At 39.8% G+C, this 25,428-nt stretch overlaps 3 protein-coding genes and 1 long non-coding RNA gene across 6 annotated transcripts in view; 1 reads left to right on the forward strand and 3 right to left on the reverse strand.

Annotated features, from left to right (window-relative positions):
* LOC113435038 (uncharacterized) overlaps nucleotides 1–2,447 on the reverse strand; it is a 274,736-nt gene extending 272,289 nt beyond the window's left edge. The window contains exon 1 of the long non-coding RNA XR_003373878.2: nucleotides 2,260–2,447. This is a non-coding gene — a long non-coding RNA (uncharacterized LOC113435038). The remainder of the gene's footprint in view (nucleotides 1–2,259) is intronic.
* XRCC3 (X-ray repair cross complementing 3) overlaps nucleotides 1–25,428 on the reverse strand; it is a 624,633-nt gene that overhangs the window by 107,045 nt on the left and 492,160 nt on the right. The window lies entirely within an intron of this gene.
* Nucleotides 2,370–25,428, forward strand: part of TDRD9 (tudor domain containing 9) — an 86,392-nt gene continuing 63,333 nt past the window's right edge. For all 3 annotated transcript variants that reach the window (XM_087922241.1, XM_087922243.1, XM_087922242.1), the window contains exons 1-2: nucleotides 2,370–2,577; nucleotides 19,864–19,970. In XM_087922241.1, coding sequence (XP_087778367.1) covers nucleotides 2,423–2,577; nucleotides 19,864–19,970 — 262 coding nt within the window. In that variant the 5' untranslated portion in view covers nucleotides 2,370–2,422. The remainder of the gene's footprint in view (nucleotides 2,578–19,863; nucleotides 19,971–25,428) is intronic.
* On the reverse strand, nucleotides 3,268–8,634 carry RD3L (RD3 like). Its single transcript, XM_026698380.2, has 3 exons — nucleotides 8,273–8,634; nucleotides 7,260–7,566; nucleotides 3,268–6,305 (listed from the first exon to the last, which is right to left on the reverse strand). Exons 2-3 carry the CDS (start codon nucleotides 7,556–7,558, stop codon nucleotides 6,008–6,010), a joined length of 597 nt encoding a protein of 198 aa, XP_026554165.2. The 5' UTR covers nucleotides 7,559–7,566; nucleotides 8,273–8,634; the 3' UTR covers nucleotides 3,268–6,007.

The raw sequence follows: 25,428 nt of genomic DNA on the forward strand, positions 1-25,428 counted from the left end.
ACATATGTGCCAAATTTCAAGTTTGTAGGCTTTACGGTTCTGGAGATTTTGTGATGATGTGTGAGTGGTATTTTGGTTTTATATACTGTATATAAGAAAAGAAAGATAGAAAGATAGATAGAAGAAGTCCAGGTGAATTCTGCAGCTAGCTTTCTGATAAGCTTGCTAGTGAGTCTTTGAAGGTTGGAATACACGTTACTGTTAGCGCAGTGGTTAGAATGCTGTATTGCACTGCCAGGAGTTCCATCCTGAGAGGACTCAAGGTTGACTCAGCCTTTCATCCTGAGGTTGATAAAATGAGGACCAAGATTATTAGGAAAATATGTTGACTGCTTAGAGAGGGCTGTAAAGCACTATGAAGTAATAAGTAAGTCTAAGTTTATTGCAATCTACATTCTCAACATTATAAATATATATTGAACTAATTAAGCTAAATTATTTCTGCAGCTGACAGCTTTGTGGATTTCTAAAAATAAGTGAAGGGGAACTTGATACATACAACACACTAGATCAAACTTCTCTAACATAGCACCTTCCTACGTTAGGATCAGAACTACCAATTTGTCTGATCAGCAACCTGAGAATATGATTCAAAAAGCTCCATCTAAGTGCAACACAAACATCCCAACGACCTCTTTTTCTGCTATGTTCTCACGTAACAGGTGATTCTCAACTTAAAACTACAGTTGAGATCAGAATTTCCATTGTTAAGCTAGGCAGTTGTTAAGTGAGTCACACCCAATTTTTCCCATGTAGTTAAATGAATCCCTGTAGATGTTAAGTGAATCATATGGTAATTAAGCAAAGCCAGGTTCTCCTATTGACATTGCTGGTCAGAAGCCAGCTGAGAAAATTGCAAATGGTGATCATATGACCCTAAGATGCTTAATCTGTTGTAAATACATGCTGGTTGCTAAGCTCCTGAATTTTGATCATGTGGATATGGGGATGCTTTAAGTTGTAAGTGCAATGATCAGTTATAAGTCACCTTTTCAGTGCTGTTATAACTTCAGCTGGTTGTGAAACAAATGTTTAAGTCAAAGACTACCTGTAAAACCTTCAACTGATATCCACCCCATACCTGAGAGAGACTTAAGTGTATTTAATTGCACAGGTGTACTTTTCTTATTTTCACACTTTTTTTTACTTGACGCAATTGAACATGCTTCCCTAAATATTCCATTAACACATACTCTGATGATTCCTAGAAGGTCAGATCAGCTCCTATTGGGCAATTTTTACATTGTGATTCTGGGACAGTCATTTAGAGTGGCTTGGCTTAGCCTTAGGGCATGTTCTTTCAGGTTATACTTCTCCTAACTCCATCAGGTCTGCAAGCTGATAACGAGTTCGACCCAGCTATGAAAGTGAGATCAGCCTACTGCCTGGGGTTGGATGAAGAGGCAGAATCCTGCTTTCCAGCTCAGCCTGTTTAGATGTTATGTGGGTTCCTTTAAAGATGTCTCCCCCCCCCTCAATGAAGGCTAATTCTGGATTTAAAAGCAGCCAGCAGACATGTGTTGCTTTGCTTAGTGCAGCAGAATCTGGCAACCCTCTCTCTCATCAATTGTCAGGATGCACTCACTGCATGATGTGGCAGAAGACCTCTCATCCCAGTCACAAGTTCCTCCTAACTCCATTAAATATGCAGTGCTTGATTTGAAGTGCTAAAGCCAGAACTTGTAATGCTGCTTGGGGTAACAAATTCCAGAATTCCTGGTTAGGAATGTGAATTGTTAATTGTTTGAAGAACCCAGCTGGAATAATTGCCTTATGGTTGATTTGTGCAAATGCAGCCATTTGGGTTAATTCCATTAGCTATAGGCCAGTTAACACCAAATTAATGAGTAACACAAGCACAACTGCAATTTAATGCAATTGGAATCACACGAATAGCTTCTGTATATACATATCCAAGTGGTGTGATATAGACTGCAACCCTAACTTGGCTTTATGTTTAGTAAATTCACAACACATTAAATCACCAAGCAGCCCATCTCGTTTTGCAATAGTGTGTTGAGTGAACGTAACCGTATCTAGTATATTAAAGAAAACTGGGTTAAATAATCAAAGATACCATGCAAATCTAACTCATTCCGTATTTGCGCGTACTTTCATTGTAAGCCTACACTGAATACAATCAGAATTGCTTTCAAGCGCAATCCTGCGCCCTTCTCAGAAATAAAGCTTATTTTCAGCGCATCTTAAGCGTGCGTAGGAGATACGATGCCGAAGTAGAAAACCGAAAATCGAGCTAACCAGAAAGAAAGCAAAGTACTTGCAGGTTCGCTGAACAAGTGCAGAAATTCGAGGTCTTAATTGGGCACGTGGCTGTAGCCGGGCGGGGCCCACTAATAAATTCAGCGCGGATCGGTCGACGGAAGGATAGATTTCTTTCTTCGCGGCTTCTTAGGGTTGAGCCATGTTGCGAAAACTCACCGTAGATCAGATCAACGATTGGTTCACAATTGGCAAAGCGGTCAGTGGGGTAGAATTCCTGGGGGGCGAAGTCCGGGCTGCTGGCTCTGCTCATCACCTCGAGGAATCTGTTGAAGAGGCGGCGCCTGCTGCTAATGTGTAAGTAGGCCGGTACCTGCAGCAAAACTAGTTCTCCATCGAAGGCACGCTTCACAGGATAACTGCTTAGATAGGTCCAAAACTGCACAGGTTCTTTGCTGTTGAATGGTATAAATAAAGCCCCTTCCATCAGTAAATACCCCCCGCCCCAAATTCATAAATAGGACGGATTTCACCGCTGCACAGGTTCTATTGAAACGAAGTACGATTTGTTTTTAGAAATAGAATAACGCCCCCACCCACCCATCTACCGTCCGTAATAGTCTGATGGTGGCCTACCTCAAATTGTGAATTGTGTAACGATATATTAAGTTTGAAGTTGCTGCAACGCGTTTGTTTTTGAATTGCAGCTAGCTTCTGTAAAGTAAGCTAAAAACAAGCTCAGTGCTATCCGAAAAATGGTGTGTGTATTAAAAAAACATGTATGACAATAAACAGTCAACCTGAATCTATTAAATGGTCAGAACCTCAAATAATGTAGTGCTGTTTTCTTGTTTAAAGCAGAGACAAATAAGAGTGGGAATTGCTTCTTTCTGAATTGGCCTCAACTTGGCCAGGTTATATAAACTTAAAGCAGGATATTTGGTTTTGGTTTTAAACATTTTTAAAGTTTGTCAATCTCATCTTGCCAAGAACTTCAGTTTTACCAAAAACATTTATGGTGTTCACAGATACTATAGCAATAAGCCACAATTTTCTTATGCTTTATTTAATAAAATACAATGGTTTATGTACACAACACACCAGACTAAATCGAAGCCACAGCAGGGTTTATAATACAGATGTGTGTATTCAGCCATTATATGAGCACTGTATATAGCGTGCTAGTAATTCTTAGAAAATTCTTGCTTCCCTGTCTGTCCATGTAAATAAATTGTCTATTGTGAGATTAAACCCTGGACTAGATAGATCTTGGATTTGATCTATCCATCTCAACAATTATTTTCACTGGTGTCTTGCTCTGCAAATGTAAAATTACTGTATGGCTATAGTTCTAACAATTCATATGAGACTATAACTGTTTATAGAATTTTAAATTCTAAGTGCTCATGGTTGTAGTCTCATGGCTGTTTATAGGGAGAGTTGAAAATGAATAGCTATATTAACATCCTCTGAGGTAATGTTATCACTGTTTTTGTAGAGTAATAAGTATTTTAACTGAAAATGAAGCAAATGGGAACTCTTTATGGAGAAACAGTGAGAAAAATATTTCAATCTTACATAATTTTTTTTCTTGTTGCCTGTTTCTAACTTCTGGTTTGAATCCTGAAGAACAATACGTTTGTTGACATATTTGCTAAGAAGAATATCATAGCTCAAATAAGATTTATTCACAGTAAGAATATACTAACCAACTTTTACAATAATATTTTTCCTTGTTGCTTTAACTTCACAGTTTCACACATTTGTTGACATATTTGCTAAGAAGAATATCATAGCTCAAATAAGATTTATTCACAGTAAGAGTATACTAACCAACTTTTACAATAATATTTTTCCTTGTTGCTTTAACTTCACAGTTTTATAACATTATTTGCAGACAGTGAAGCAAAAGAATGCTAATGAGAAAAACACTTTGAGATCCTCTTCTAATTTTCACACTTGTTCAATTGCTTTCAGTGTATAGGCTAACTAGAGGTTCCCAAATCAACATTGTTGAGTAAATTTATACAACACATATTAACCAACCATATTTTAGTTCAGAATGTTGTACATATTGAGCCATTTGACTTAACATTTTAAAGTTATGATTGATTCTTTGAAATTAACCCTGTGGAGGCTAACTAGTTCAGCATTGACAGACTGACACTTGGCGGAAGCATTTGTTTAGTTCAATTTTTAACCTTCATCCAAATCTTTCTCTCACACATGCTAACCTTATTCATGATTTTTCAAAAAATTAACATTTGGTAAAGTACTATTTTAGCAATTTTAAAAATCCCATTTCTTTGCAAATCTAGATTTTATTCATAAAAAATTACAGCATAAAATCTAATTCAGTGTATTGCTTCTGGGTATTTATCCTTTCTGGTAGATTTGAAGCAAAGGAAAAAAGGAGTTATTTTTTTGGTAATAAAGATTGCAATCCATAATGTACCTGCTTTTCTATCACCCTATTTCAGATGATGGAATTTTGGCTTATATAGCCTTTTTTTTACAACCTGTGAATGAATGCCATTTCAGATCATCCTATAAACTTTTTACTGAATTTCTGCAGGATGTAAATAAAGCTGCCATGCAGATTTTGCACAGATTTATCTTCCCCTTCCCTTTCAGGTTTTAATTTTGTGTAAATGCAAATAATACTCCAATAATAATACTAGCATTAGTCTTGCTACTATTTGCATCCTCCACAGCAGTGTTTCTTAACAACGGGAACTCTAAGATGTGAGGACTCCCTCAATTAGCTGGCTGGAGAATTCTGGGAGTTGAAATCTATACACAGCTGCCGAGGTTGAGAAAAACTGTTTCACAATATCTCATATAGCCTCATGGCAGGGAATTGTGGAGAGCACATTGTAGCCATTATAAAAGGGAGAAATATATATTTGTCTTAAATCTGTGATTAAATCTTAAAATGTGTACATATTTTTCCAAAGTGTCAATATAAAAAAAAGTGTCCTTTGGGTGCTAGTGTATCTGGCATCTTTTACTACTCTTTTTTTTTTTTTGGTTTAAAAGGCAAAATATGGTGCTATTGTTGTGACCTGCTTTAGGCCTTTGTAAAGCTTATCTGTTTCCAGTTTATTAAAAACAAGATCTTTTACAAAATGGATTATTTTCTTTTTAAGTTTTTAGATTAGAATTCAACATCTTTGTTTTGAAAACATTGCATTGTGTAAGCAAATTATTATAACAATCTGTCAGTGACTTTCATCATGACTATGTTTCAGAGCATTGCTAAGTCTTTAATTTGTTGCATATTTAGAGGGGCAAAATAAATGGTATTAAAGACAGCTTACATAGTCAGTTAAGATGGTGGACTCAGAGTAACAATATCCAGCTTCGAGTCCATCCTTAGTCCCAGAAGTCAGCTGGGTGACCTTGGACTAATCATTTGCTCTCAGCCCACATCAACATCAGGCTGTAAGACAAGACAGCAGATAAACAAAAACCCTCATGGCATCATGAATTGTGAAGCTTTGCTCTAATAATTAGATGAATACATTGAAAACAAGGGGACCCTGCAACCATGCAGGATTAATGCCAAGAAAAATGATAAAACCTCCATAAAAAAGTCTCTGCTATAAGAAGGATTTTAATGTGTCACTATTAGTATAAAGCATCCTATTTATTTAAGGATTATGCCAGCTGTAGTTTTTAAGTTTAAGTTTGCATTTATGAGGATGGGAAGGTAATTTTGGTGTATTGAATCATTACAGAATGATTATAGCCAAGCTGAATTGAGTATTAGCGAAAGAGAAAATAATTAACTCGATGGGTAGTAATAGGGAAGATTCCAGATTCTGTGGGAGAATGTTGGAAGGATGCCTTGTGTATTTTTATCAACATAGCTTGATACGGTTGGGATTTCCTCTTTGTCCATTTTCCTGGAGTTGGTGCTAGATGCTGCGAATTGGCTGGAACAATTTGTATTCCAAGCATCAGTCAGTTGATCTTGCTGTGCTTCTTTTTCAAGATTAGTAAGGAACTCTTTTAAAACTTGTTTGAATAAATAAACAATTTCCCAGGGTAAAACATCATTTTCTGCTAGGGCCTCTCGAAATCTAGAAAAGGAAAGAGAAAAAAAAAAGCCTGAATTCTATTAGCATGTATTCAACTTATCTGTTAAAAATGCAGGGAGAGAGAAGATATACTATCCTTTTTAGCAGTGCTTTTTAAAGGAAAAAAAACGGAATACAAAAGAATGATGTTTGCAATGCAAACAGCTGAAGCACTTTTTTTTCTTGTCCAATTTGTCCAAGCAAGTTGATTCAAACTGACATTTCCCTGGAGCCCTTTTCTAGAATCAGAGAGAAATCAATGAATTGTTCGTGGGTTTGTGTTGTTTTGAATTCCATATGCTGTATGTGCAGGTTGATATGTATATATATAAAACATGTTGGAGAATTGTAGAGAAACTTGCTTTGTGATCAAAACAGTTTCATATCAAAATTGCATGAAACAAATGTGAATCAAGTTCACTAGTTTATAATGAAAATCATACCATGCAGATTTTAAAACTGGGCACATGATAAAAATGTAATCGATGAATATGAAAGCAAAAGTTTAGCAAAAGGAACAAACAAATTAGCACTCTAAATATTAGAGCTGTGAGTACTTACTAAGCATTTAAGTGGCATATTCTGAATTGTTACATTTAATTGTTTTGCTAAGCTCAAAATTAAAGCTGAAGGCATATTCTTTTTCTATTTTGTGGGCAAATCTTGGAAATTCCTTCATTGCATGCTATTTAATTGAACAAATGAAATCCTAGCAATACTTTTTTGAGATGTCACAACCAACACAGAGAGTCTTATGAATAAGGCTGCGTATATTGCCAGAAAGTAAGTTTCTTTGAACCTCATTTCAAAGAATTATTTTTTTAGTTTGAAGCATGCTAGTTTTGAATTAATTTGAAACTGTTTTCTTGTAGGAATAAATTTAATATCAAGCTGCAAAGATGGGGACCCTTTTCCTTTCCTGAAGCTTTTGTTATACTATATAGATAATACATTTACCTGCTGAGTATGATTCCAGTTTGACATGGTTGGATTTGAGAGCAAAGAATTTCAACTTGTCGTTGTTCAGTAGCTGGGATAGTTATTTGAAGATTTTGGTAGCTCCTTATTTCATTGTAATCACTTTCAGGTTTTTGAATTTTGTGTCCACTTTCAATCTCCTGTATCAGCCGTTCACGTTCTTTCAAATGCCATTTTAGTTCTCTCAGAAGTGTCTTTGTCACAACTTCTGAGCCAGGATATTGTCCACTTTTGTAAGAATAACTTTTTGGCCATTTCATCCAGCCAAAGAATGGCATTTTGACAACTATTTAAAAAATAGAAACAAAAAGACACATGCACATACCATTGGTAAAAGGTGAGTTGGATATTTGGTTCTCAGGGATTTCTCGCTCAAGTTTGATAGTTAAATTTTGTAAACTTACCCATTTTTCACATAGCCAGGCAGTTTTAAACTGCAAATGTATCTACATTTAAATGGACTCGATAGAGCTTAATTCTGAATTCCCATGCATAGGATTGTGCTGTCAGTAATAGTACAATCAAAATGCAATTGTATTCCTCCCAGAAACTAGTATGATACTTAAAATATCCTACTTTAGCTTTATTCTGTCCTGGGTATATTTAATCTTTGTAGCACCTTTAGAAGGAATTGGCTAAGCCCATCTCAATTCAATATTTCTATTTTCAAAAACAAACACAATTTAAGTTATAGTATTCTGTATGTTCTGCAATCTAAATGTAAACAATACAAATCTAGATAATATTTATAAAATAACATTTGGTATGAGAAAATCTAGATTTTAGAGAAAAGACTAGTTTATTTGCAACAGTTTTTTAAATTACAAAAACCATAAAGAGACTTGTGGCAGACTAACAAATATATGCAATTAAAATGTTTCCATTTTTATAGCATCTCAAAATTCATGGATATTTGGAGTAACTCTTAAGAGATTTTTATTTTTATTTTAGTGCATCAAATTTTTTTAAATTAGAATTATTCTTCTACTTACTGTACTTGTAGAAAAGAATCTATTTCACCAGATGAGTTCTGCTTGATGTGATGATTGTTCATTCCAGTATGTTCTGTCTGAGACAAGTATTCCTCATTTTATCACTTAAGAAAAGTGTATTATCCCAGCTTTTAAAATAACTTAATTCCTTCTATCAGCAGAGGACCCAGAATCTTCTGAAGTGGATTCCTCTGAAATTCTTTCCACAAAGCCCTTTCACAGTTTCTGCCTTTCCATATAGACTTTGTCCTGAGTCAGTGAGAACAGTTTCAGAAGCTGTCTATGGATGCTAAATGTATTGTCTGTAGTCATATGAATAATCGTAATCTGAAGCCAAGCCAGATGTGCTTCCAGCTAAAGTAAAACTGTCGGTTGGATGATGTGATGCTTGGATGTGCATAGCTGTAGGTCACAGTTCACTGCTGTATTTTTATGCCCTGTTGTGCTCTAAAAATAACCTAGTTGCTTTTTGTCATTGGACTAAACTTTGGAGCAATTTTGGCTGAATTTGTAGTTTGCTTCTTTGTATTAGTGCCAAGATAAATTATTGTTCCACCCTGTTTACCTATTCATCTTACGTATGTGTATGTATGTATGTATGTGTGTGTGTGTGTGTATATATATATATATATATATATATTAACATGGCTTATGTAAGCTCATATCATGCAACTTTATGCCAGTCTAAGACTATCTATTAAGCAGCGTACAGCGTACTTGTTCCTCTTACACTTCAGAAAAACTATGTGAAATTATGCTTTTTTAAAAAATAACTTCCTAATGTCAAGGTGTCAGTGAACTTTGCCTTACATCAGGTCATCAGATTTTTTTCTTCATCTAGATCAGTATTTCATATTCTACAATGGGATTCATACATTTGGTCTAAATTATGTTTTATTGAATGAAACATAGTCTGCTGGGTTTACATAACATACAGCCATAAAGCAACCATAGTACATTGCACGGAGTTCTTTTGTTGGGGAGATGGTAAGTAGGTAGGTAAGTAGATAGATGTAAAGTATATGAGGCTTTGGGTATTGCCTATTTCTGTCTTTTCTATTATTATATCTGCTAATTCATCCTCTGTACCAGAATCTGGAACATGGAATTGAGTAAGTAATTAATTTAGATTTTAGCTCTGTTGAGAAAATAAGCGTTCATATCTGCTCCTAGATTTTCCTTCCATACTTGTACATACTTTCTCTCTTACTTTGCCTGTATTTGGTTAAGGTTGGAGTGGAGCTTGAGTAGTGATTTCCACTTTAACATTTGTTATTTTTTCTTAGCACAAAAAAAATATCTCTCCCATTTTGCTATTCCCTTTATTGGATTTTTTGCTATAAATACAAAAAACAAATATGGAATACATCTTAATTCCTTCTTTCACCAGTATATTTTAAAGTGGCAATAGTCTCTTTTTATAAGAATTGATGATCTCGCCTGGTTAATCTGTTTTTCAAAAGTGTTGAATTGAACTGTTGTTGAAAAATAGTCCTGCAAATCTGGTCTAGATGTCATGCTATATAAAGGATGACATCTGTGTCTGTTATTAAAGCTGATATTGCTTATATGTTGGAAAAATTCAAATGCCAGTACTAATCATCCTCAGTTGGAAGGTTTTCACATTGCATTGTGTGTGCTGCTATAAAAAGTGAAGAAAGGAGTTGGATGTAGAATGACAGAATGCCTTTGCACATTCTCAGACAGAATTAAAATGTTCTTTGCCATCTCTTTGCTGGCATAGTTGCCAGGTCAATAACAACTCTTTTGTTATTGTGAAAGCTAAATAACGGTGATAAGTTGCGTTCGAAAAAAGAACATACTTTGGATAATGTGAGCCACTCTACAGAATAATTAAGAAGCTAAAATTCTGCAGGATTAAGGATTCAGTAAACAATCTGGAGAGGCTAGATTACTTAAACAACATGGGCAAAAATGCCCAGATACTGCCATCAATCTGCCACACCTCTTTCTGTCGGGGCAGGAAGCTCCCTAGCCCCAGTCATGACTCAGTCTTGGCCCTATAGAGGCGTGGCAAAGGTTGGCTCCAACTATTTCAACAGAAAGCAGCAATTTAAAGTGTGGATTCTCCCAAAGGATTGCAAAAACTCCCTCAAAGTATCCAAATCATCATAAACAGGCAGCAATAGGAACTTTTGCCTGCTCCATTTTTTGCAGCCCCCCTGAACTACCAATTGAAGGCCTAACAGCCCAGGCAGTCAAGGGGGAGCTCCAAAATGATCCCCCACCCCAGGGGGGCGCTGAAGCTGCGATTGCCCCCAGCGCATTGTGGAGCTCCCAGGCTTAACCAGATAGCCCCAGAGCATCCACTTTTGTTTTCAAGGTCTCCAGCTGATTTTCAGGGCAGGCAGTGGCCATTTTGGTCACATGGCGAGTTGTGCAGCTAATCTAGGAGACTGGTAGGGCCACCACTGCCACAGCCCAGGGAAAGCTTCCAAGCCTGGAATTCCCCTTGGAGCAACAGGATTGGAGGATTGAGAGAGCTCTCCTCTCTGCAACCTAGGCATTAGCAGCATGGCTAACCAAGGCAGCAGGGAGCCCACGAGTACAAAATGATCCAATCAGAGTCCCAGGAAGGCCAGATCTGCAAGTAAGGAGGCTGCTAACAAAATAAAGGCAAAGGCTCTTTATTCCAGAAAACCCAAAAGAGGAGAAGTAAGGAGGCAAAAAACATTGGAAAAGCTGTTCTCCAGAGCTCAGAAGCAAGTTGACCAGGAGAGGTATATCCCCTCCCCCCAGCCAGGGCCTGTTAGCCCCCTCCCCCAGCAGCCTTTAGCACAGGAGTTGCGTGCAGTTCCCGGGGCTTGATCACCAGAGGGAAATAGGGAGCAGGAATTTATCCCTCCTGCTGAGGAAATCCAAACTCAGAGATTTCCTTTTGATTGCATACTTCCTCATCCTGCAGATTTGCAGATCAGAGATAGGACTGGAACACCTGAGGCTACTTTTACTCCAACTCTAGCGGGGATGTGCTCAGCAGATAGGATGGCCCCTGAATTATCAGAGGATCTTAAGGCCCTTATTGCTCAGGCCATTTCTCATGGGGTAGCCCTCCTCTCTGAGGGGGAGGAGCCAGTCTTCTTCCCCAAGATCTGATCCTCAGCCATTGCACCCAGTGCAACCCAGGCCTCCATGGGTTTTCCCAGGCACCATAAGGAGGCTTCTCCAACCAACTCCATCAGAAACACGGTATCTGGGAGGGAGGAGGAAATTCTGGGGGAGCAGGGGTTCTCATCAGATGAGGACCTGTCACCTGATCCATCCCCATTCACAGGTCTGTTTAGCCTGGGATTGTTTAAATCTTTCCTCCACAAGGTTAGGACCACTGCCCAAATTGATCCTCTGCCCACTATACCAACTGCTTCACCTGATGCTCGGACCCAACAGCAGGTTTTTTTTTTTTTTTGAAAATACAATTCTCCAACAGGAGATTCCTTGTCCCAAGTTATTTTTGGACGTACTTCAGAAACAATGGGCACAGCGTGGATCCTTCTGCACTCCAGGGGACAATGATAATTGTTTTTTCAAAATGGCTCTTCTCCTCTCTGAGTCACTTCAACTTCCCCCTCTGGACAAACCTTTGGCTTCCTTGATCTCTCCCTCTGCAATATCAGATGACATAGCAGAGGCCCTTAAAATGGAGGACAAAAAGGCAGAACAAAATTTCCACAGAACACACCAGGCCAACTTCTGGGCGGTTAAAGCAGCTGTGGCCACCTTCTTTTTTACTAGGACATTCCTTCTCTGGCTTTGCCGATTACAGGCTAGGATTCCCCCTGGGGAAATCAGAATGATCAGGACGTCAACAAACTGGTGGCGGCCTCTGAATTTGTGGCCGACTCCTCCCTGCATGCAGCCCGATTCTCCTCCAGGGCCATGGCCTCCACCATCACTTCTCATTATCTGCTGTGGCTACAATGGCCGATGCTAAAACCAAATGGAAAGTGGCCTCTGCCCCATACAACGGTTCTTCCCTATTTGGAGAGGCCTTAAATCTCTTCATAGTCGAGAATAAAGACAAGAGAAAGGTGTTCTCCTCTCTTACCAGGAGGGCTGATAGGAGGGCTTTTCCCTACACCCATAGACAGCCATTTCGTTCCTCAGACTCAGGCCAGGAATTCTCGTAATTCTAAAGGTCCTACCAGCCCAGATAAAATTGTCCTGCGGATAGATCAGGATTTCGAGGTAGAAACAAACAACAGTTTCAATCTTACCGGCCCTTTCATGGCACAGGAGGTCGTCCCTACCATCGATCCAAATGACTGCCGGACCCTTCATCCCATTGGCTGCTGTCTGGCCCTATTTGCAGACCAATGGGAGACCATCATATCCGATTCCTGGGTCCTGAAAACAGTGGGATTCGGTCTCACCTTGGATTTTCTGTCCACTCCTCTGAGGACCTTTACCCGTTGCCCAACCTCCAAGAACCACGTAAGGAGAAAGCTCATGGACATGGCAGTCCAGCATTTGCTAGACATCCAGGCCATCGAGCCAGGACCAGAGAGGGCATGAGTTTTACTCCATTCTGTTTGTAGTTCCCAAGTCCTTGGGGTGGGGGTGGGGTGGAGTGTGAACCTGGATCTCAAAAAGCTCAATGCTCATTTAGAATACAAGAGATTCAAGATGCAATCTCTGCAGTCCATCTTGGAGAGCATAAGGGGAGAGGCCTACCTCCACATCCCCATCTACCCCTCCCATCAGAGGCTTCTCAGGTTCTATTATGCGGGGGGGGGCATTATCAATACAAGGCCCTGCCATTCGGACTTTCATTGGCACCCAGGACCTTCACAAACGTGCTGGCAGCACTGGCCATGCACCTCAGAACAATTCTGGTGTGTGTCCAGTGCTATCTGCATGACATTCTAATCCAGTCCAGCTCCAACCAACAAGCCAAATCAGACCTGACTTACACAATCCAGGTTCTACAGGATCACGGATTTTCAATCAATTTCCAGAAAAGCCAGCTAATACCTTCCACCCGTCTCCTTCATCTGGGCGCGGTGATAGACACAAATCTATGCAAAGTATATTTTTCCCAGGAGCGTCAGGACAGCATCAAGTCGTTGATAGCACCACAGATTTTCAATCAATTTCCAGAAAAGCCAGCTAATACCTTCCACCCGTCTCCTTCATCTGGGCGCGGTGATAGACACAAATCTGTGCAAAGTATATTTTTCCCAGGAGCATCAGGACAGCATTGTCGTTGATAGCACAGGTCACAGCGGAGCAAGCGGCTCCCTTGGAGGTGCTTTCCCAGCTTCTGGGAAAATTAATCTTGTGCATAGCCATAGTACCATGGGCCCGATTGCATGCCAGGCCTCGCCAATGGTTCCTCCTACTGTTTCAGAGGGTAAGCACCAGCACCTCCAACGTCAGGGTCTGACTCCACTCAGATGTCCTCAGATCCCTCAGGTGGTGGGTTTCCCCAGCAATCACCAAGAGGTCCCTATTCAAAGAACCCAGTCTCATCACAGTTACTTCAGATGTGAGTCTGTTGGGAAGTGGGGGGCATCTACAGTCCCAGCTTGCCCAGGATCAATGGTCCACAGTGGACCTTCAACACAACATAAACTGGTTAGAACTGAGAGCCATTCACTTAGCTCTCAGACACTTAAGAAGCACAGTGACCAGCCAACACGTACAGATCCTAACGGACAACATGGTGGCCAAAGCACACATCAATTGCCAGGGAGGGATCCACTCCAGATCCCTCATGTCTGAAATGCAGCAACTGGGAACCTGGGCGGAGGCTCACCTATTATCGATCAAGGTAGAGCACATATCAGGGATAGCAAATGTCCAGGCAGATTACCTAAGCAGGACCAGGGTGGACAACTCCGAGTGGCGTTTCCATCCAGATCTGTTCCAGGACATAGCTCAGAGATTTGGGAGGCCAGTACTTGACCTCTTTGCCACTCTCAACGAACACCCAACTTCCCTGGTTCTACTCCAGATTCCTGTTGCTGGGCTCAGAAGGGGTTAAAGCCCTTCACAGCTGCTGGCTGAAGGGTCTCCTTTACATCTTCCCTCCTCTTCCCCTCATACCGGGGGTGAAAAGGAAAGTACTTATAGAACAGGCAGAAATCATCCTCCTCACTCCCCACTGGCCCAGATGGTCATGGTATGCGGATCTAGTGAATCTGTCAGTGTCCCACCCTTGGAAGATCCCTCAGGGCAGGATATATCTCAGCTGGGGGGCTTGGAACACCTGGAGCCTCAGTGGCTCCAATTGACCACCTGTCACTTGAGAGGAGGATCGTGAGGAGGGGTAACTTTTCCAGAAATGTCATCAAAACAGTACAAGCCTCCAGGAGGCCTTCTACAAACAGAATATACAACGCTACCTGGAAAGCGTCCCATCAATGGTGCACCAAGAAGAGCACAGATCTGACTGGCCTCAGTGCCACAGATCCTGGACTTTCTACAAACAGGACTTGACAAAGGGTTGTCTACTAGTATGCTATGCATGCAGGTAGCAGCCCTATCCACCGTGTTGCACTACGGGAAGAGGAATTCCTTAGGTCATCATCCGATCATCTGCTCCTTCCTCAAAGGAGCTATCAATCTTAAACTTCCAACAGTTCACAACTATCCTTCTTGGAACCTGTCAACAGTATTACAAGCCTTTACTCAGGATCCGTTTGAACGTCTTCAATCTGTAAGCCTGCAGTTCTTAACACTCAAAGTCGCCGCCTTAGTGGCCATCACATTGGCCCGGCGCATATCAGAATTGGCACCTCTTTCCATCAGGGAAGACCTCTGTACATTCCATGACAACAGGGTTGTCCTGCACCTCGACCCCTCTTTCATCCCAAAGGTAAACTCTAGTTTCCACAGGGCTCAGGAAATCGTTCTTCCCAAGTTTTGCCCTGCTCCTTCACACGACAGAGAGCACAGATAGCACAAATTGGATGTTCAGAGAGTTCTTCACAGGTACATCAAACGTACATCAATGTATCATAAAATCGAGGCCCTGTTTGTCTCATTTCAGCCATCTTCAATGGGCACTAAAGTCTCCTCTTCAGCTATAGGCCGCTGGATCAGGGTTTGTATAGCCAAGGCCTCCGAGACCCAGGCTCTTCCAACATCCAGATGGGTAACAGCTCACTCAACCAGAAGCGCAGCTACTACAGCTGCCTGGCCGACACAGGCCTCACTTGAAGACATCTGCAGGGTGGCTACATGGTCTTCCCTGTCTCCATTTGTAAAGCACTACAGACTGGACATACACGCCTCAGCTAAGGCGGCCTTCAGAAGAAGAGTGCTATAATGAGTGCATACAGACGGGAGTGCACAGGACCAGACTTCTTCCTACCCATAAGGACTGCCAGCTTTGGTATGTCCCATATGTGTGGATTATACCAAAGGCATGCTGGAGAATAGGCGTTGGCTTACCTGAACGCAGTTTCTCAGCATGCCTTGGGATAATCCACTCCCACTCTGGCAACCGTCTGGTCCAGTGTCCAGGTGGGAGGCAGAGCCAACGTGACAGGAAGATCATCAAATGGCTGCACCTTCATCATGACTGGGGCTAGGGGGCTTCCTGCCCCGACAGGAAGAGGTGTGGCAAAGATTGTTGACTTAGTCCCTGGGCAGAAAGGCAGATTCAACCAATATGTGTGGACTATCCCAAGGCATGCTGAGAAACTGCGTTAAGGGAAGCCAACACCTATTCTAAGAAAACCCCTCTGGTATATATTGTTTTGAACAATACTATTATGTGGAACATAACATCTTTAGACAAAACAGTAAGGTGTTTTTAATGATAGACTCTACAATTAAGGGGTAAGGTACCAATGAGGCCTAAAGTTTTATATGCCCTTGGCAAGATGTGTTTAATGTTCAACATGAGAAAGGAGCTTGTTTGTAATGTATGTCTTGGAAGTAGGTCTTCAAGAGATTCATGTCACATTGACCAAACTTCAGAAATGAATTCTATTATTAAACTAGCCAAGAGGCTGGTCTCCCTGCACCATACTGTTTTAAAATATTGTTATGCATTGTGCTATATGGCTGCTTGTTAGTTATAATTTTCTTTAGAATAATATGTATGTTAAAGTATAGCATTTACATTGGAGCTCATGCTTCATGAGTTAGCCAGGCATTTATGGATTATGTATCATCTACATGTGATGACATTCTGTATAAAGAGGCAGTTTGGTATAGTGATGAAGTCACCAGGCTAGAAATAGGGAGGCTATGAGTTCTAATTCTACCTTGGCACAAAGCCAGCTGTGTCACTTCTGAAAAAACCTTGGCAATAAAATCTTGGAAGTCACAGGAAACTAACACTGATTCAAAAACACACCAAAAAAAATCTGAGCTATCAATACATATTGAAACTACCATGGAACATTTTAATTCTGCTCAGAGTTATTCATGCCTTGTTCCACTCCTGAATGTATTAAGGTAACATGCTGCATATGGGACTGCCCTTGAAGAGTATCCAGAAGCTTCAGCTGGTGCAAAATACAGCAGATGAGACAGTAATGGGTATTCTTAGGAGGACACACATTGCACATCTGCTGATGAGCTGCTATTTGCAACGTGCAATTTAAGTGTTGGGGGTTGACCTTTAAAGCTGTACATGACATGGGGCCATGTTATCTGAGGATCCACCTCTCTGCAGTTACTTCTACAGTAATTACTTCATCAGGTCCGGCAGTAGAAGCATGTGGGTCCTTTATGCTAAAGAGTTCCATTTGATTGGATTCAGGAGATGAACTTTGCTGTGATGGTACCTCCCTATAGAATACCTAATCTCCCTGAGGTTAGGTTAGCTCCAATCCTTAGGGATCTTCGGAAAGTCCTCAGAACATGTTTTTTTCTAATATTAGATCCCCTGAGAGAAGAGAACTTCTGGCATTGGTTGCACTATGTATGACATCTAAACTCTCCTGATCTTGTTGAATGTAATGATTTAATTGTTTTAACTGGTTTTTATAGTAGGTTTTAATAGTTGGTTTTACTGTACTCTATCCATCCATCTATCCATACACATACAGAGCAGTATATTGTCACTAATAGAGCATGCCAATCACGTGTCATTATATATGCAATAATTTCATGCCATACTTCAAGTGAATGAACAAGAAAGAAAAATGAAGTAAATACTTTGAAATACCAGAAAGATTTGCTTAGGAAGATTTCAGCATACATAATACACAGAAAAGTACCAGGCCGAAAATGGCAAGAGACAATTCCCTAAACACCAGTTATTTCCATCTGAATTGGATCAGACAAAGGCATTCTGGTGAAAAAGGTTTATGAGGTACGAGCTACCTTGGAATCCGTAAACTTTTTGTGAGGTTCTAAACCTCATAGTCCTTGCGGGTCATTGCATAAAATGAATTTTCCATGTGAGACTCTTGCCTCATTTTTTTCTGGAATTCAATCCTAGCGAAGTTTACTGAAACTTTGAGTTAGAACATGTGTAGGAAGGTGTGAATGAATGGCTTTATGGGTACAGAAAGCAAACAGTGCTGCATTTGTTGCTCTGTGACCAGAGTATAAAAAACATTGTGCTGGGTGCACCCTCTGGTCTTCTGTGTAGTGCAGTTACTCGCATTTAAAAGCAATTTTTATCCTGCTTCTATTAAAAAATTTGTAGTAGTTTACAATTCCCATCTCCCTTTAGTTTTAGGTTATTGATACCCGAAACTTTTAGCATCATACTGTTTTGAATGCTAGTTTGTCATTTAAAAGAAAAAAGACACTTTCTGTGTGAAAATTGGTTGAAGTGTGCTCAGTCTTTTTCAGCATTCACTGAAACAGACCCTGGAATATTGTGTGCCTTGGATTGAAATTGCATCATACTTTTCTGCATCTTAAATTCATTTATGAATGGTACTTCATTGTCATTTCATACATCTAATTGAGTCATTGATTTTTGTTAAGCGCTCCCTTGCAATGTTTAGTACGTCTATATTTGCTGTGATAGCACAGTTGTGTGTTTTCTAGCAAACAGTAATGTGGATGTCCCAATGGTGCTTTTTTTCAGGAGGCAACTGGACTCTTTCTTTGAAGATGTTTTGAATATAAATCCTTCCATTCCCCACCATCCATTCAGAGCTGAAAAAGCTTCTTGGATGAGGAGCAAAACATCTTCAAAGAAAAAGTATAGTATATAAAATTATACATTGCAATGTCCTTCCTCTCAGTGAATAATACTTCAGCTTCAACCATAACAATACAAAAGCAAACAATAGATACAAACTCAAGGTGAATCACAACAAACTTGATTGCAGGAAATACAACTTCAGCAACAGAGTGGTCAATGTCTGGAATACTTTAACTGTCTCTATGGTTTCTTCCCCAAACCCCAAAAACTTTAACCTTAGACTGTCTACTATTGACCTCACCCCTTTCCTAAGAGGTCTGTAGGGGGCGTGCATAAGTGCACCAACGTGCCTACAGTCCCTGTCCTATTGTTTCTTTTTTTATTTTTATTTTATTTTTCTTATATGTATCCATGTCATGTATCCATAACTATGTTTATAGTTATACCTGTTATCTTATAATTGCTTGACAAAATAAATAAATAAACAAGCAAGTAAACAAACAAACACAGTTGCCTCCTGAAAAAGGCACCTTTGGGACAACCATGACTTGGTTGACTGTGAATCTCCATATACTTCTAGTAATGTGGGTAACAGTACAAGTAAGAGCATCTAAAGAAAGGAAAGACAAATATTAATGCTGTTGCCATTTTGAGCAGCACATTCTTAGTCCTTCCGCTTAAAAAGAGTCCAGGAGTTAAAAAAGGGAAATAACAGGTACTTGGGCAAGAAGAGATTGGCGTTGCATAAGAGCATCTGTATGGTTGAAAGCACACCCTTGGGTTGAGAGTGGTTGGCATCCATTTCACATGAAACCTCCAGTTGTTTTCTTATGAAAGTACTGGCGCTGGGATAGAGAATTGGGCATTAAAGTGGAAAATAAGGCCCTAAAATGATTGAGGTTTGTGAAGGGATGCTGTCAGAAATGCTTGTGTTCAAGAGAGCAGTTTTCAGTGGCTTTGCTCCATCTTATTTTCTTCCCCACTTAAGTTTTCATACTTTACTTGCCTTAATGCCCTGTCACTTTCTCTTACTAACAACATTAGTAGAATCCTGGAATAGTTAGTTCCCTATCATTAAAAAAAAACAACTCTTAGAGTTATTAGCTCTGGTTTAGGTTTTTACACAACTTGTCTATTCTTACCTCTGCTTGGTAATGGAACACAATATGTCATGACCAGCAGTTCTAATTTTACCTCATATGTGACATTTCTAGATATTTAATTCCATTATTTATATGGTTAAAGTTCTCCCGTGTAATGATTGCATAGGTCCCCCCCCCTTTATCTTCCTTTTTAATAGATTTAGCCAGTTCTTCCTCTTTCTGTGTTTTAGTAGCACTAATAACTTGTTCGGCTTCCCTCTGTCAGTTCTTATAAACTTCTCCATCAGCATTGACTCAGAAAACTGTGGCCCATAACTAATATGCATCTTCATAAAATTAGTCAGGAATTTTCAGTCAGATTTTATTATAAGTTTTTGTTTTAATTCATCATTTTTTTTTACTTCTAGGACACCTGTGTTGCAAAACGATGGAGAGGAATATGTAAAAAGATATAGGAAATTAGAGGCAAAAGAAGTTGAGACGGCAGGTGTCAACTGTTCTTCCTATACACCAGGTATTTCCTCCACTTTCTTCTTATCTTAGACATCCTCTCCAATCATGCATTGAGCACAAAAGTGATTGTGAAATGTGGCATTTGGGAAACATTGGAATAAGATGCTGCATTTGAAGGAATGGCTCTGCTTTTTACCCATTTAATCAGCAAGAGCTGAAAATGCCAGGAACGAAGAACATCCAGTGAAGCTGGCTGGAAGGAATTTGAAAAGAGATGGAAGGAAGCACTACTTCACATAGCCTTTACGCTGACCTGGGTGTCGGCAACCTGCAGCTGCAGAGCGCATGTGACTCTTTGGGACCTCTGCTGTGGCTCCCTTTCGGGTGATTCCCATCACTGGCTGGCCCCTCCCCCTCCCCTCTCTGTCAGTCCTTGCCCGGCCTGAAAAGGTAAGGGCGATGGAGAAGGGGCCGTGGCTGATTCTGTGGCACCTCACTCTTGCGGGACACGTGCAACCTGCTCTCCGCCCTGACCCAGGAGAGACGAGGGGAGGGAGCGGGTGGAGAGAGAGAAGGAGGTAGAGAGGTAGGTCAAGGTCAAAAGCGTTTTGTGGTTCCCAGGCTGGGTAGGGTTCCCATGTCCAAATGGCTCTTTGAGTATTTAAGGTTGCAGATCCCTGCAATAACCTTTCAGATTCATTAACATAACACAGAGTTGTGACCACTAACTTAGATAAGTTTAAAAGTAAATTGAGTAAATTAATGGACAGCTATTGATCTTTATAATACTATGCCTTAGCTGTTTGATTACGCTCAAGTGTAGATAACCTAAAATTACTTGTGTATTTAGTTTGCCTCCCATCTTCTTTATGCATTAACTCAATATAGCATACAAAATTCTCTTTCCTGTTTTTCTCCACAACTGTCCTATGAAGAGAGATTGGACTGCGAGAGAGCGATTGGCCAAAACATTACCCATTGATATAAGATGAAGCAGACTCTGGGTATCCCTACTCTTAGTTCTATGTGCTTGTTTAACAACCCATGATCCTTGTTTAACAACAGTAATAGAGATTGCCATTGCTAAGTAATGCAGTCATGTGACAATGTTGAAAAAGCACTATGCAATCTAAAACCATCTCTATCTCTTGGACCAAATGGATTATGTGCCTACTTCGTAAAAAAGCTATCCACTGCCATAGCAGAACCTTTAAGGATGATCTTTGAAAAATCTTTCAGGACCAGCTCCTTGCCAAACCTATGGTTACAAGCCACGGTCATCCCCATCTTCAAAAAGGGAGACCCCAGCCTAGTTGAAAATTACAGACCAATCTCCTTATGCTGCGTCACCTGTAAAGTCATGGAATCAATTATTATCCAATTCATCATCCTCCACTTAGAAACAAACAACCTACTCTCTAATAAACAATTTGGTTTTAGGAAAAAACTATCCTGTAATCTGCAACTCTTACACTGCAAAAACATATGGACTACCAAACTCAATCAGGGCAAAGCAATAGATGCAATCTACATAGACTTCTGTAAAGCCTTTGATTCAGTGGTACATGACAAACTACTCCTAAAACTAAAATCTTACGGTATCTCTGGACACCCGCTTAACTGGATAGAAGCATTCCTGTCAAACAGACAACAAATGGTCAACATTGGGAGCATCCTATCAAATTCTGTACCTGTCAACAGTATTGTCCCCCAAGGCAGTGTTCTAGGACCAACTCTTTTCATACTCTACATAAATGACCTCTGTGATCATATCAAGAGCAACTGCATCATTCTCTTCACTGACGATGTAAAACTATTCAACACCACAGACAATACTGCTACCCTTGAAAAGGACCTTAACTATGTATCAGAATGGTGAAACAAATGGCAACTTCAAATCTGAACAAATAAATACTCTGTCTTAGATATTGGCAAAAAAATCAGAAAATAAAATACAGGCTGAATGGTCAAGACCTTGTTGATGATCCAAGCTCTGTAAAGGACCTTGGAATACTCATCTCTAATGACCTAAGTGCTAGAGCCCACTGTAACTACATAGCCAAAAAGGCATTAAGAGTTGTTAACCTAATCCTACAGAGCTTTTTCTCTGGTAATATCACACTACTAACTAGAGCATACAAAACATTTGCTAGACCAATACATGAATACAGCTCATCAGTCTGGAACCCACATTACGTATTTGATATTAGCACAGTTGAGAAAGTCCAGAAATATTTCACAAGAAGAGTTCTCCACTCCTCTACTCGTTGTAGAATACCTTATGCCACCAGACTCGAAATTCTAGACTTAGAAAACCTTGAATTATGCTGTCTTCCGTCTGATCTAAGTATGGTCTATAAAATCATACATTGCAATGACTTACCTGTCAAATTAATATTTCAGCTTCAACCATAACAACACAAGAGCACAGAATAGATACAAACTCAAGGTTAACCACACCAAACTTGATTGCAGGAAATACGGCTTCAGTAACAGAGTGGTCCATGTCTGGAATACTCTACCTGACTGTGGTTTCTTCCCCAAATCCCAAAAACTTTAACTTTAGACTGTCTACTATTGACCTCACCCCTTTCCTAAGAGGTCTGTAGGGGGGGCGTGCATAAGCGCACCAACATGCCTTCCATCCCTGTCCTATTGTTTCTTTTTTTAAATTTCTTTTATTTTTGTTATATGTATCCATAACTATGTATATACTTATACCTATTATCTTGTAAGCAATTGACAAATCAAAATAAATAAAATAAATAAAATATAAGGAAAAAGGAAGTGTTTGGCAATATAAATGTTTATAAATATTGTCACCTTTTTATGTTTTCTATAGAGGGATTGGATAATGGGTGGAATCTTATTAAACTACCATTATTTATAATGTTTATTATAAGAATAAAGTGGTGCCTTGGTAACTTTTTCTGAAGAAACTGAAGATTAAAATGTGTTTTAGCTTTAACTAGAAAGTAGAGGGGTATAAGAAGTGTCCTCCATTTATGCAAGGCAGTGCTTTCTTGCAGCCCTGTTTGGAACTGTATATAAAAAAATAAATGTAGTTTTCTAGTTATTAACCAACACATTTCTAGGCACCTGTCAGTGAACGTCTGGGATTTTTCAAGCAGCACTTGAAATATTTCTCTTAGCAGCTTGAAATATCTTCTAGCTCATTTGGTCAAATTGTACAGAGCGCTTGATGTTTCCATACTGACATCTTTGAATTTGCCAGGGGGTGGATACCAGCCAGCTCTATAATGTGACAGTATATATGAGTTGTTCAGAAGAAATGTGTTCTTAAAAATATCCCAATATTAATACTAGCATTTTATTATCAACACTATAACTCTGAACATAAAATGGCTTATTTTTAGTTATCATATTGTAGTAATTAGTTATCTTAGTTATTAAGCTCAGATATAAACAGTTCACTTTATTTAACTTTACTGCATCACAACCAGACAGATAGGGTTTTGCAATTTTGAACAAGCCAGGATTTTAAGTCTTTTTCTGACCTTGGTTACAATTCTGGCTTGTTCTAAATCTCTAGCTATTGGAACAAGATAATGCAAGTTATTCTGAGTATATGTAACTTTTTTCTATTTAGTGTTGGTCAAATCTTACCTGAATATTTTACCAAGTTCTGAGCATTGTATTTTAGGAAGGACATTGTCAAACTGGAGCATGTCTAGGTAGACCATTAGATGATAAATGGAATAACAAGCCTAGGAGGAACTATTAGAAACATTGGATATGTTTTGGAGGAGATTATAGAGACATAATAGCTCTTTTCAGGTACTGGTTGTCATGTGAAAGACAGAGAATGGTTCAGAGTTATTCCAGAAGACAGCATGACAAGGAAGTATATTTGTTTGAATATGAGGAAAACACTTAAATTTTCTCTATACTGGAACATAGTGCTTCACAGTAATTGGTGTACTCTCTTCATTGGAGATATTTAAATAGAAGCTAAATGAGCTTTTTGCTAAATGAGATTATGCAGTAATGGATACTTGCTTTCCTTCCAATCCTTTCAGATTCCAAGAACTGCTATAATGTTAATATGGCAACATATTAATAAATCTCAACATCAGATGTGACTGAGATAATGTGAAAGTCCTTCCAAGCAGTTCTTGCTTGGTCAGTAAAGATGCTCTTCTCATGAGACACTAACGTGATTGGCTGAATTAATTCAGTTGCCAGAGCCTAATACACCGAAGCACGAAACAAGCGTACTGGTAGTTGTGCTTGTATAACACAATGAGATACAAATTAGCCAACTGCATTATAGGTAGTCCTTCCATTTGTTTAGCAGCCATTCGACGTTATGGTGGTGCTGAATAAGGAGACTTATTACTGCTTCTCAAAATTGTGGCTGTGGTAGCCCCTCTATGATAATGTGCCCAAAATTCGGGCCTGATCTGGCCCACCCACATATATGGTTGCCTTTTGGCTGCCCACCTACCCGCTGCTTCTAGTTGTCCAACTGTTGCATCTACTTCATTACGTGCCACTGCTTTACTTGCCAGAACCACCAGTGCAGCGCGGGGATTGTCTTACAGCCAGCCAGGGCCTTCCTTTACAAAAGAAGCTTGCCATATAAAAGAAGGCCTCAGCTGTGGTGGGTCAAAATAGCCTTTCTAGCCTCCCCACCCACCTGCCTTCCTCCCTCTCTCTCCACCCTCCACCCTCCCCCTTTCCCTCTCCCCCTCCCACCCCAGAATGTGGAAAGATAGTAAGGCTGCAGATATAGATGATATGATGGGAAATACCTGTATTAACATGGTTTGCTTGCAAAGTGGCAGTCTAATTTGTATCGTGTGTTTGAATGCTGTACATATGCCTGATGATGGGAAAAATGTTAATATTTCCCTGATAAAAGTGAATGCAAAAAACATAAGAGAATTTATTTTGTTAAATGTTCTGGAAAAACGTTTGGCAGAATTCTGGTTTAAAGGACACAGAAGTGATGACTAAAGAGTGGCATAGTGGCCTAATGGTGAAGCCACTTGCCTCCCAGATGTCTCAAATATCTCCCGCGAATTCAGCATGACATCCGGAAGGGCATCTGACCAGTAAATGCTCAGTTCCAACCAGTCGCCCTGACTCTACCCTGAATTAAAGGATTAAGGGGGTAAAAAAAGGGAGCTTAGAGGTGATGAGTAAAATTTGGGAAGTGCCCACATGATTTTATGTTGGGCAGAGGGTATTCAGATTTCCAAAGAACATAAGCCAAGTATATAATTCCTTTGTTGATTCTTTATACTTTGTTATTCTTAGAAGATAACAACAGGGGTGGGATGCTACTGGTTCTGCTTGGCTCTGTAGAACTGGTAGCTCTGAAGAGCAATAGACACGGAACTGGTTCTGTGTCTGCTGCTGTTTGGCCTACCCAGGGTTTTACCTGTCCTTTATTTCCTGCTTTTTCAACCTCAGCTGCTTTGCGCGGCAGAGCTGAGGTTGAAAAAGCAGTAAAAAAAGTGGCTTTTGAAATGCTGTACACCTGCGCACAGTGC

This window comes from Pseudonaja textilis, chromosome 1 (genome assembly GCF_049901715.1).
Source record: "Pseudonaja textilis isolate UNSWEBS1 chromosome 1, rPseTex1.2, whole genome shotgun sequence".
Classification (NCBI taxonomy): Eukaryota; Metazoa; Chordata; class Lepidosauria; order Squamata; family Elapidae; genus Pseudonaja; species Pseudonaja textilis.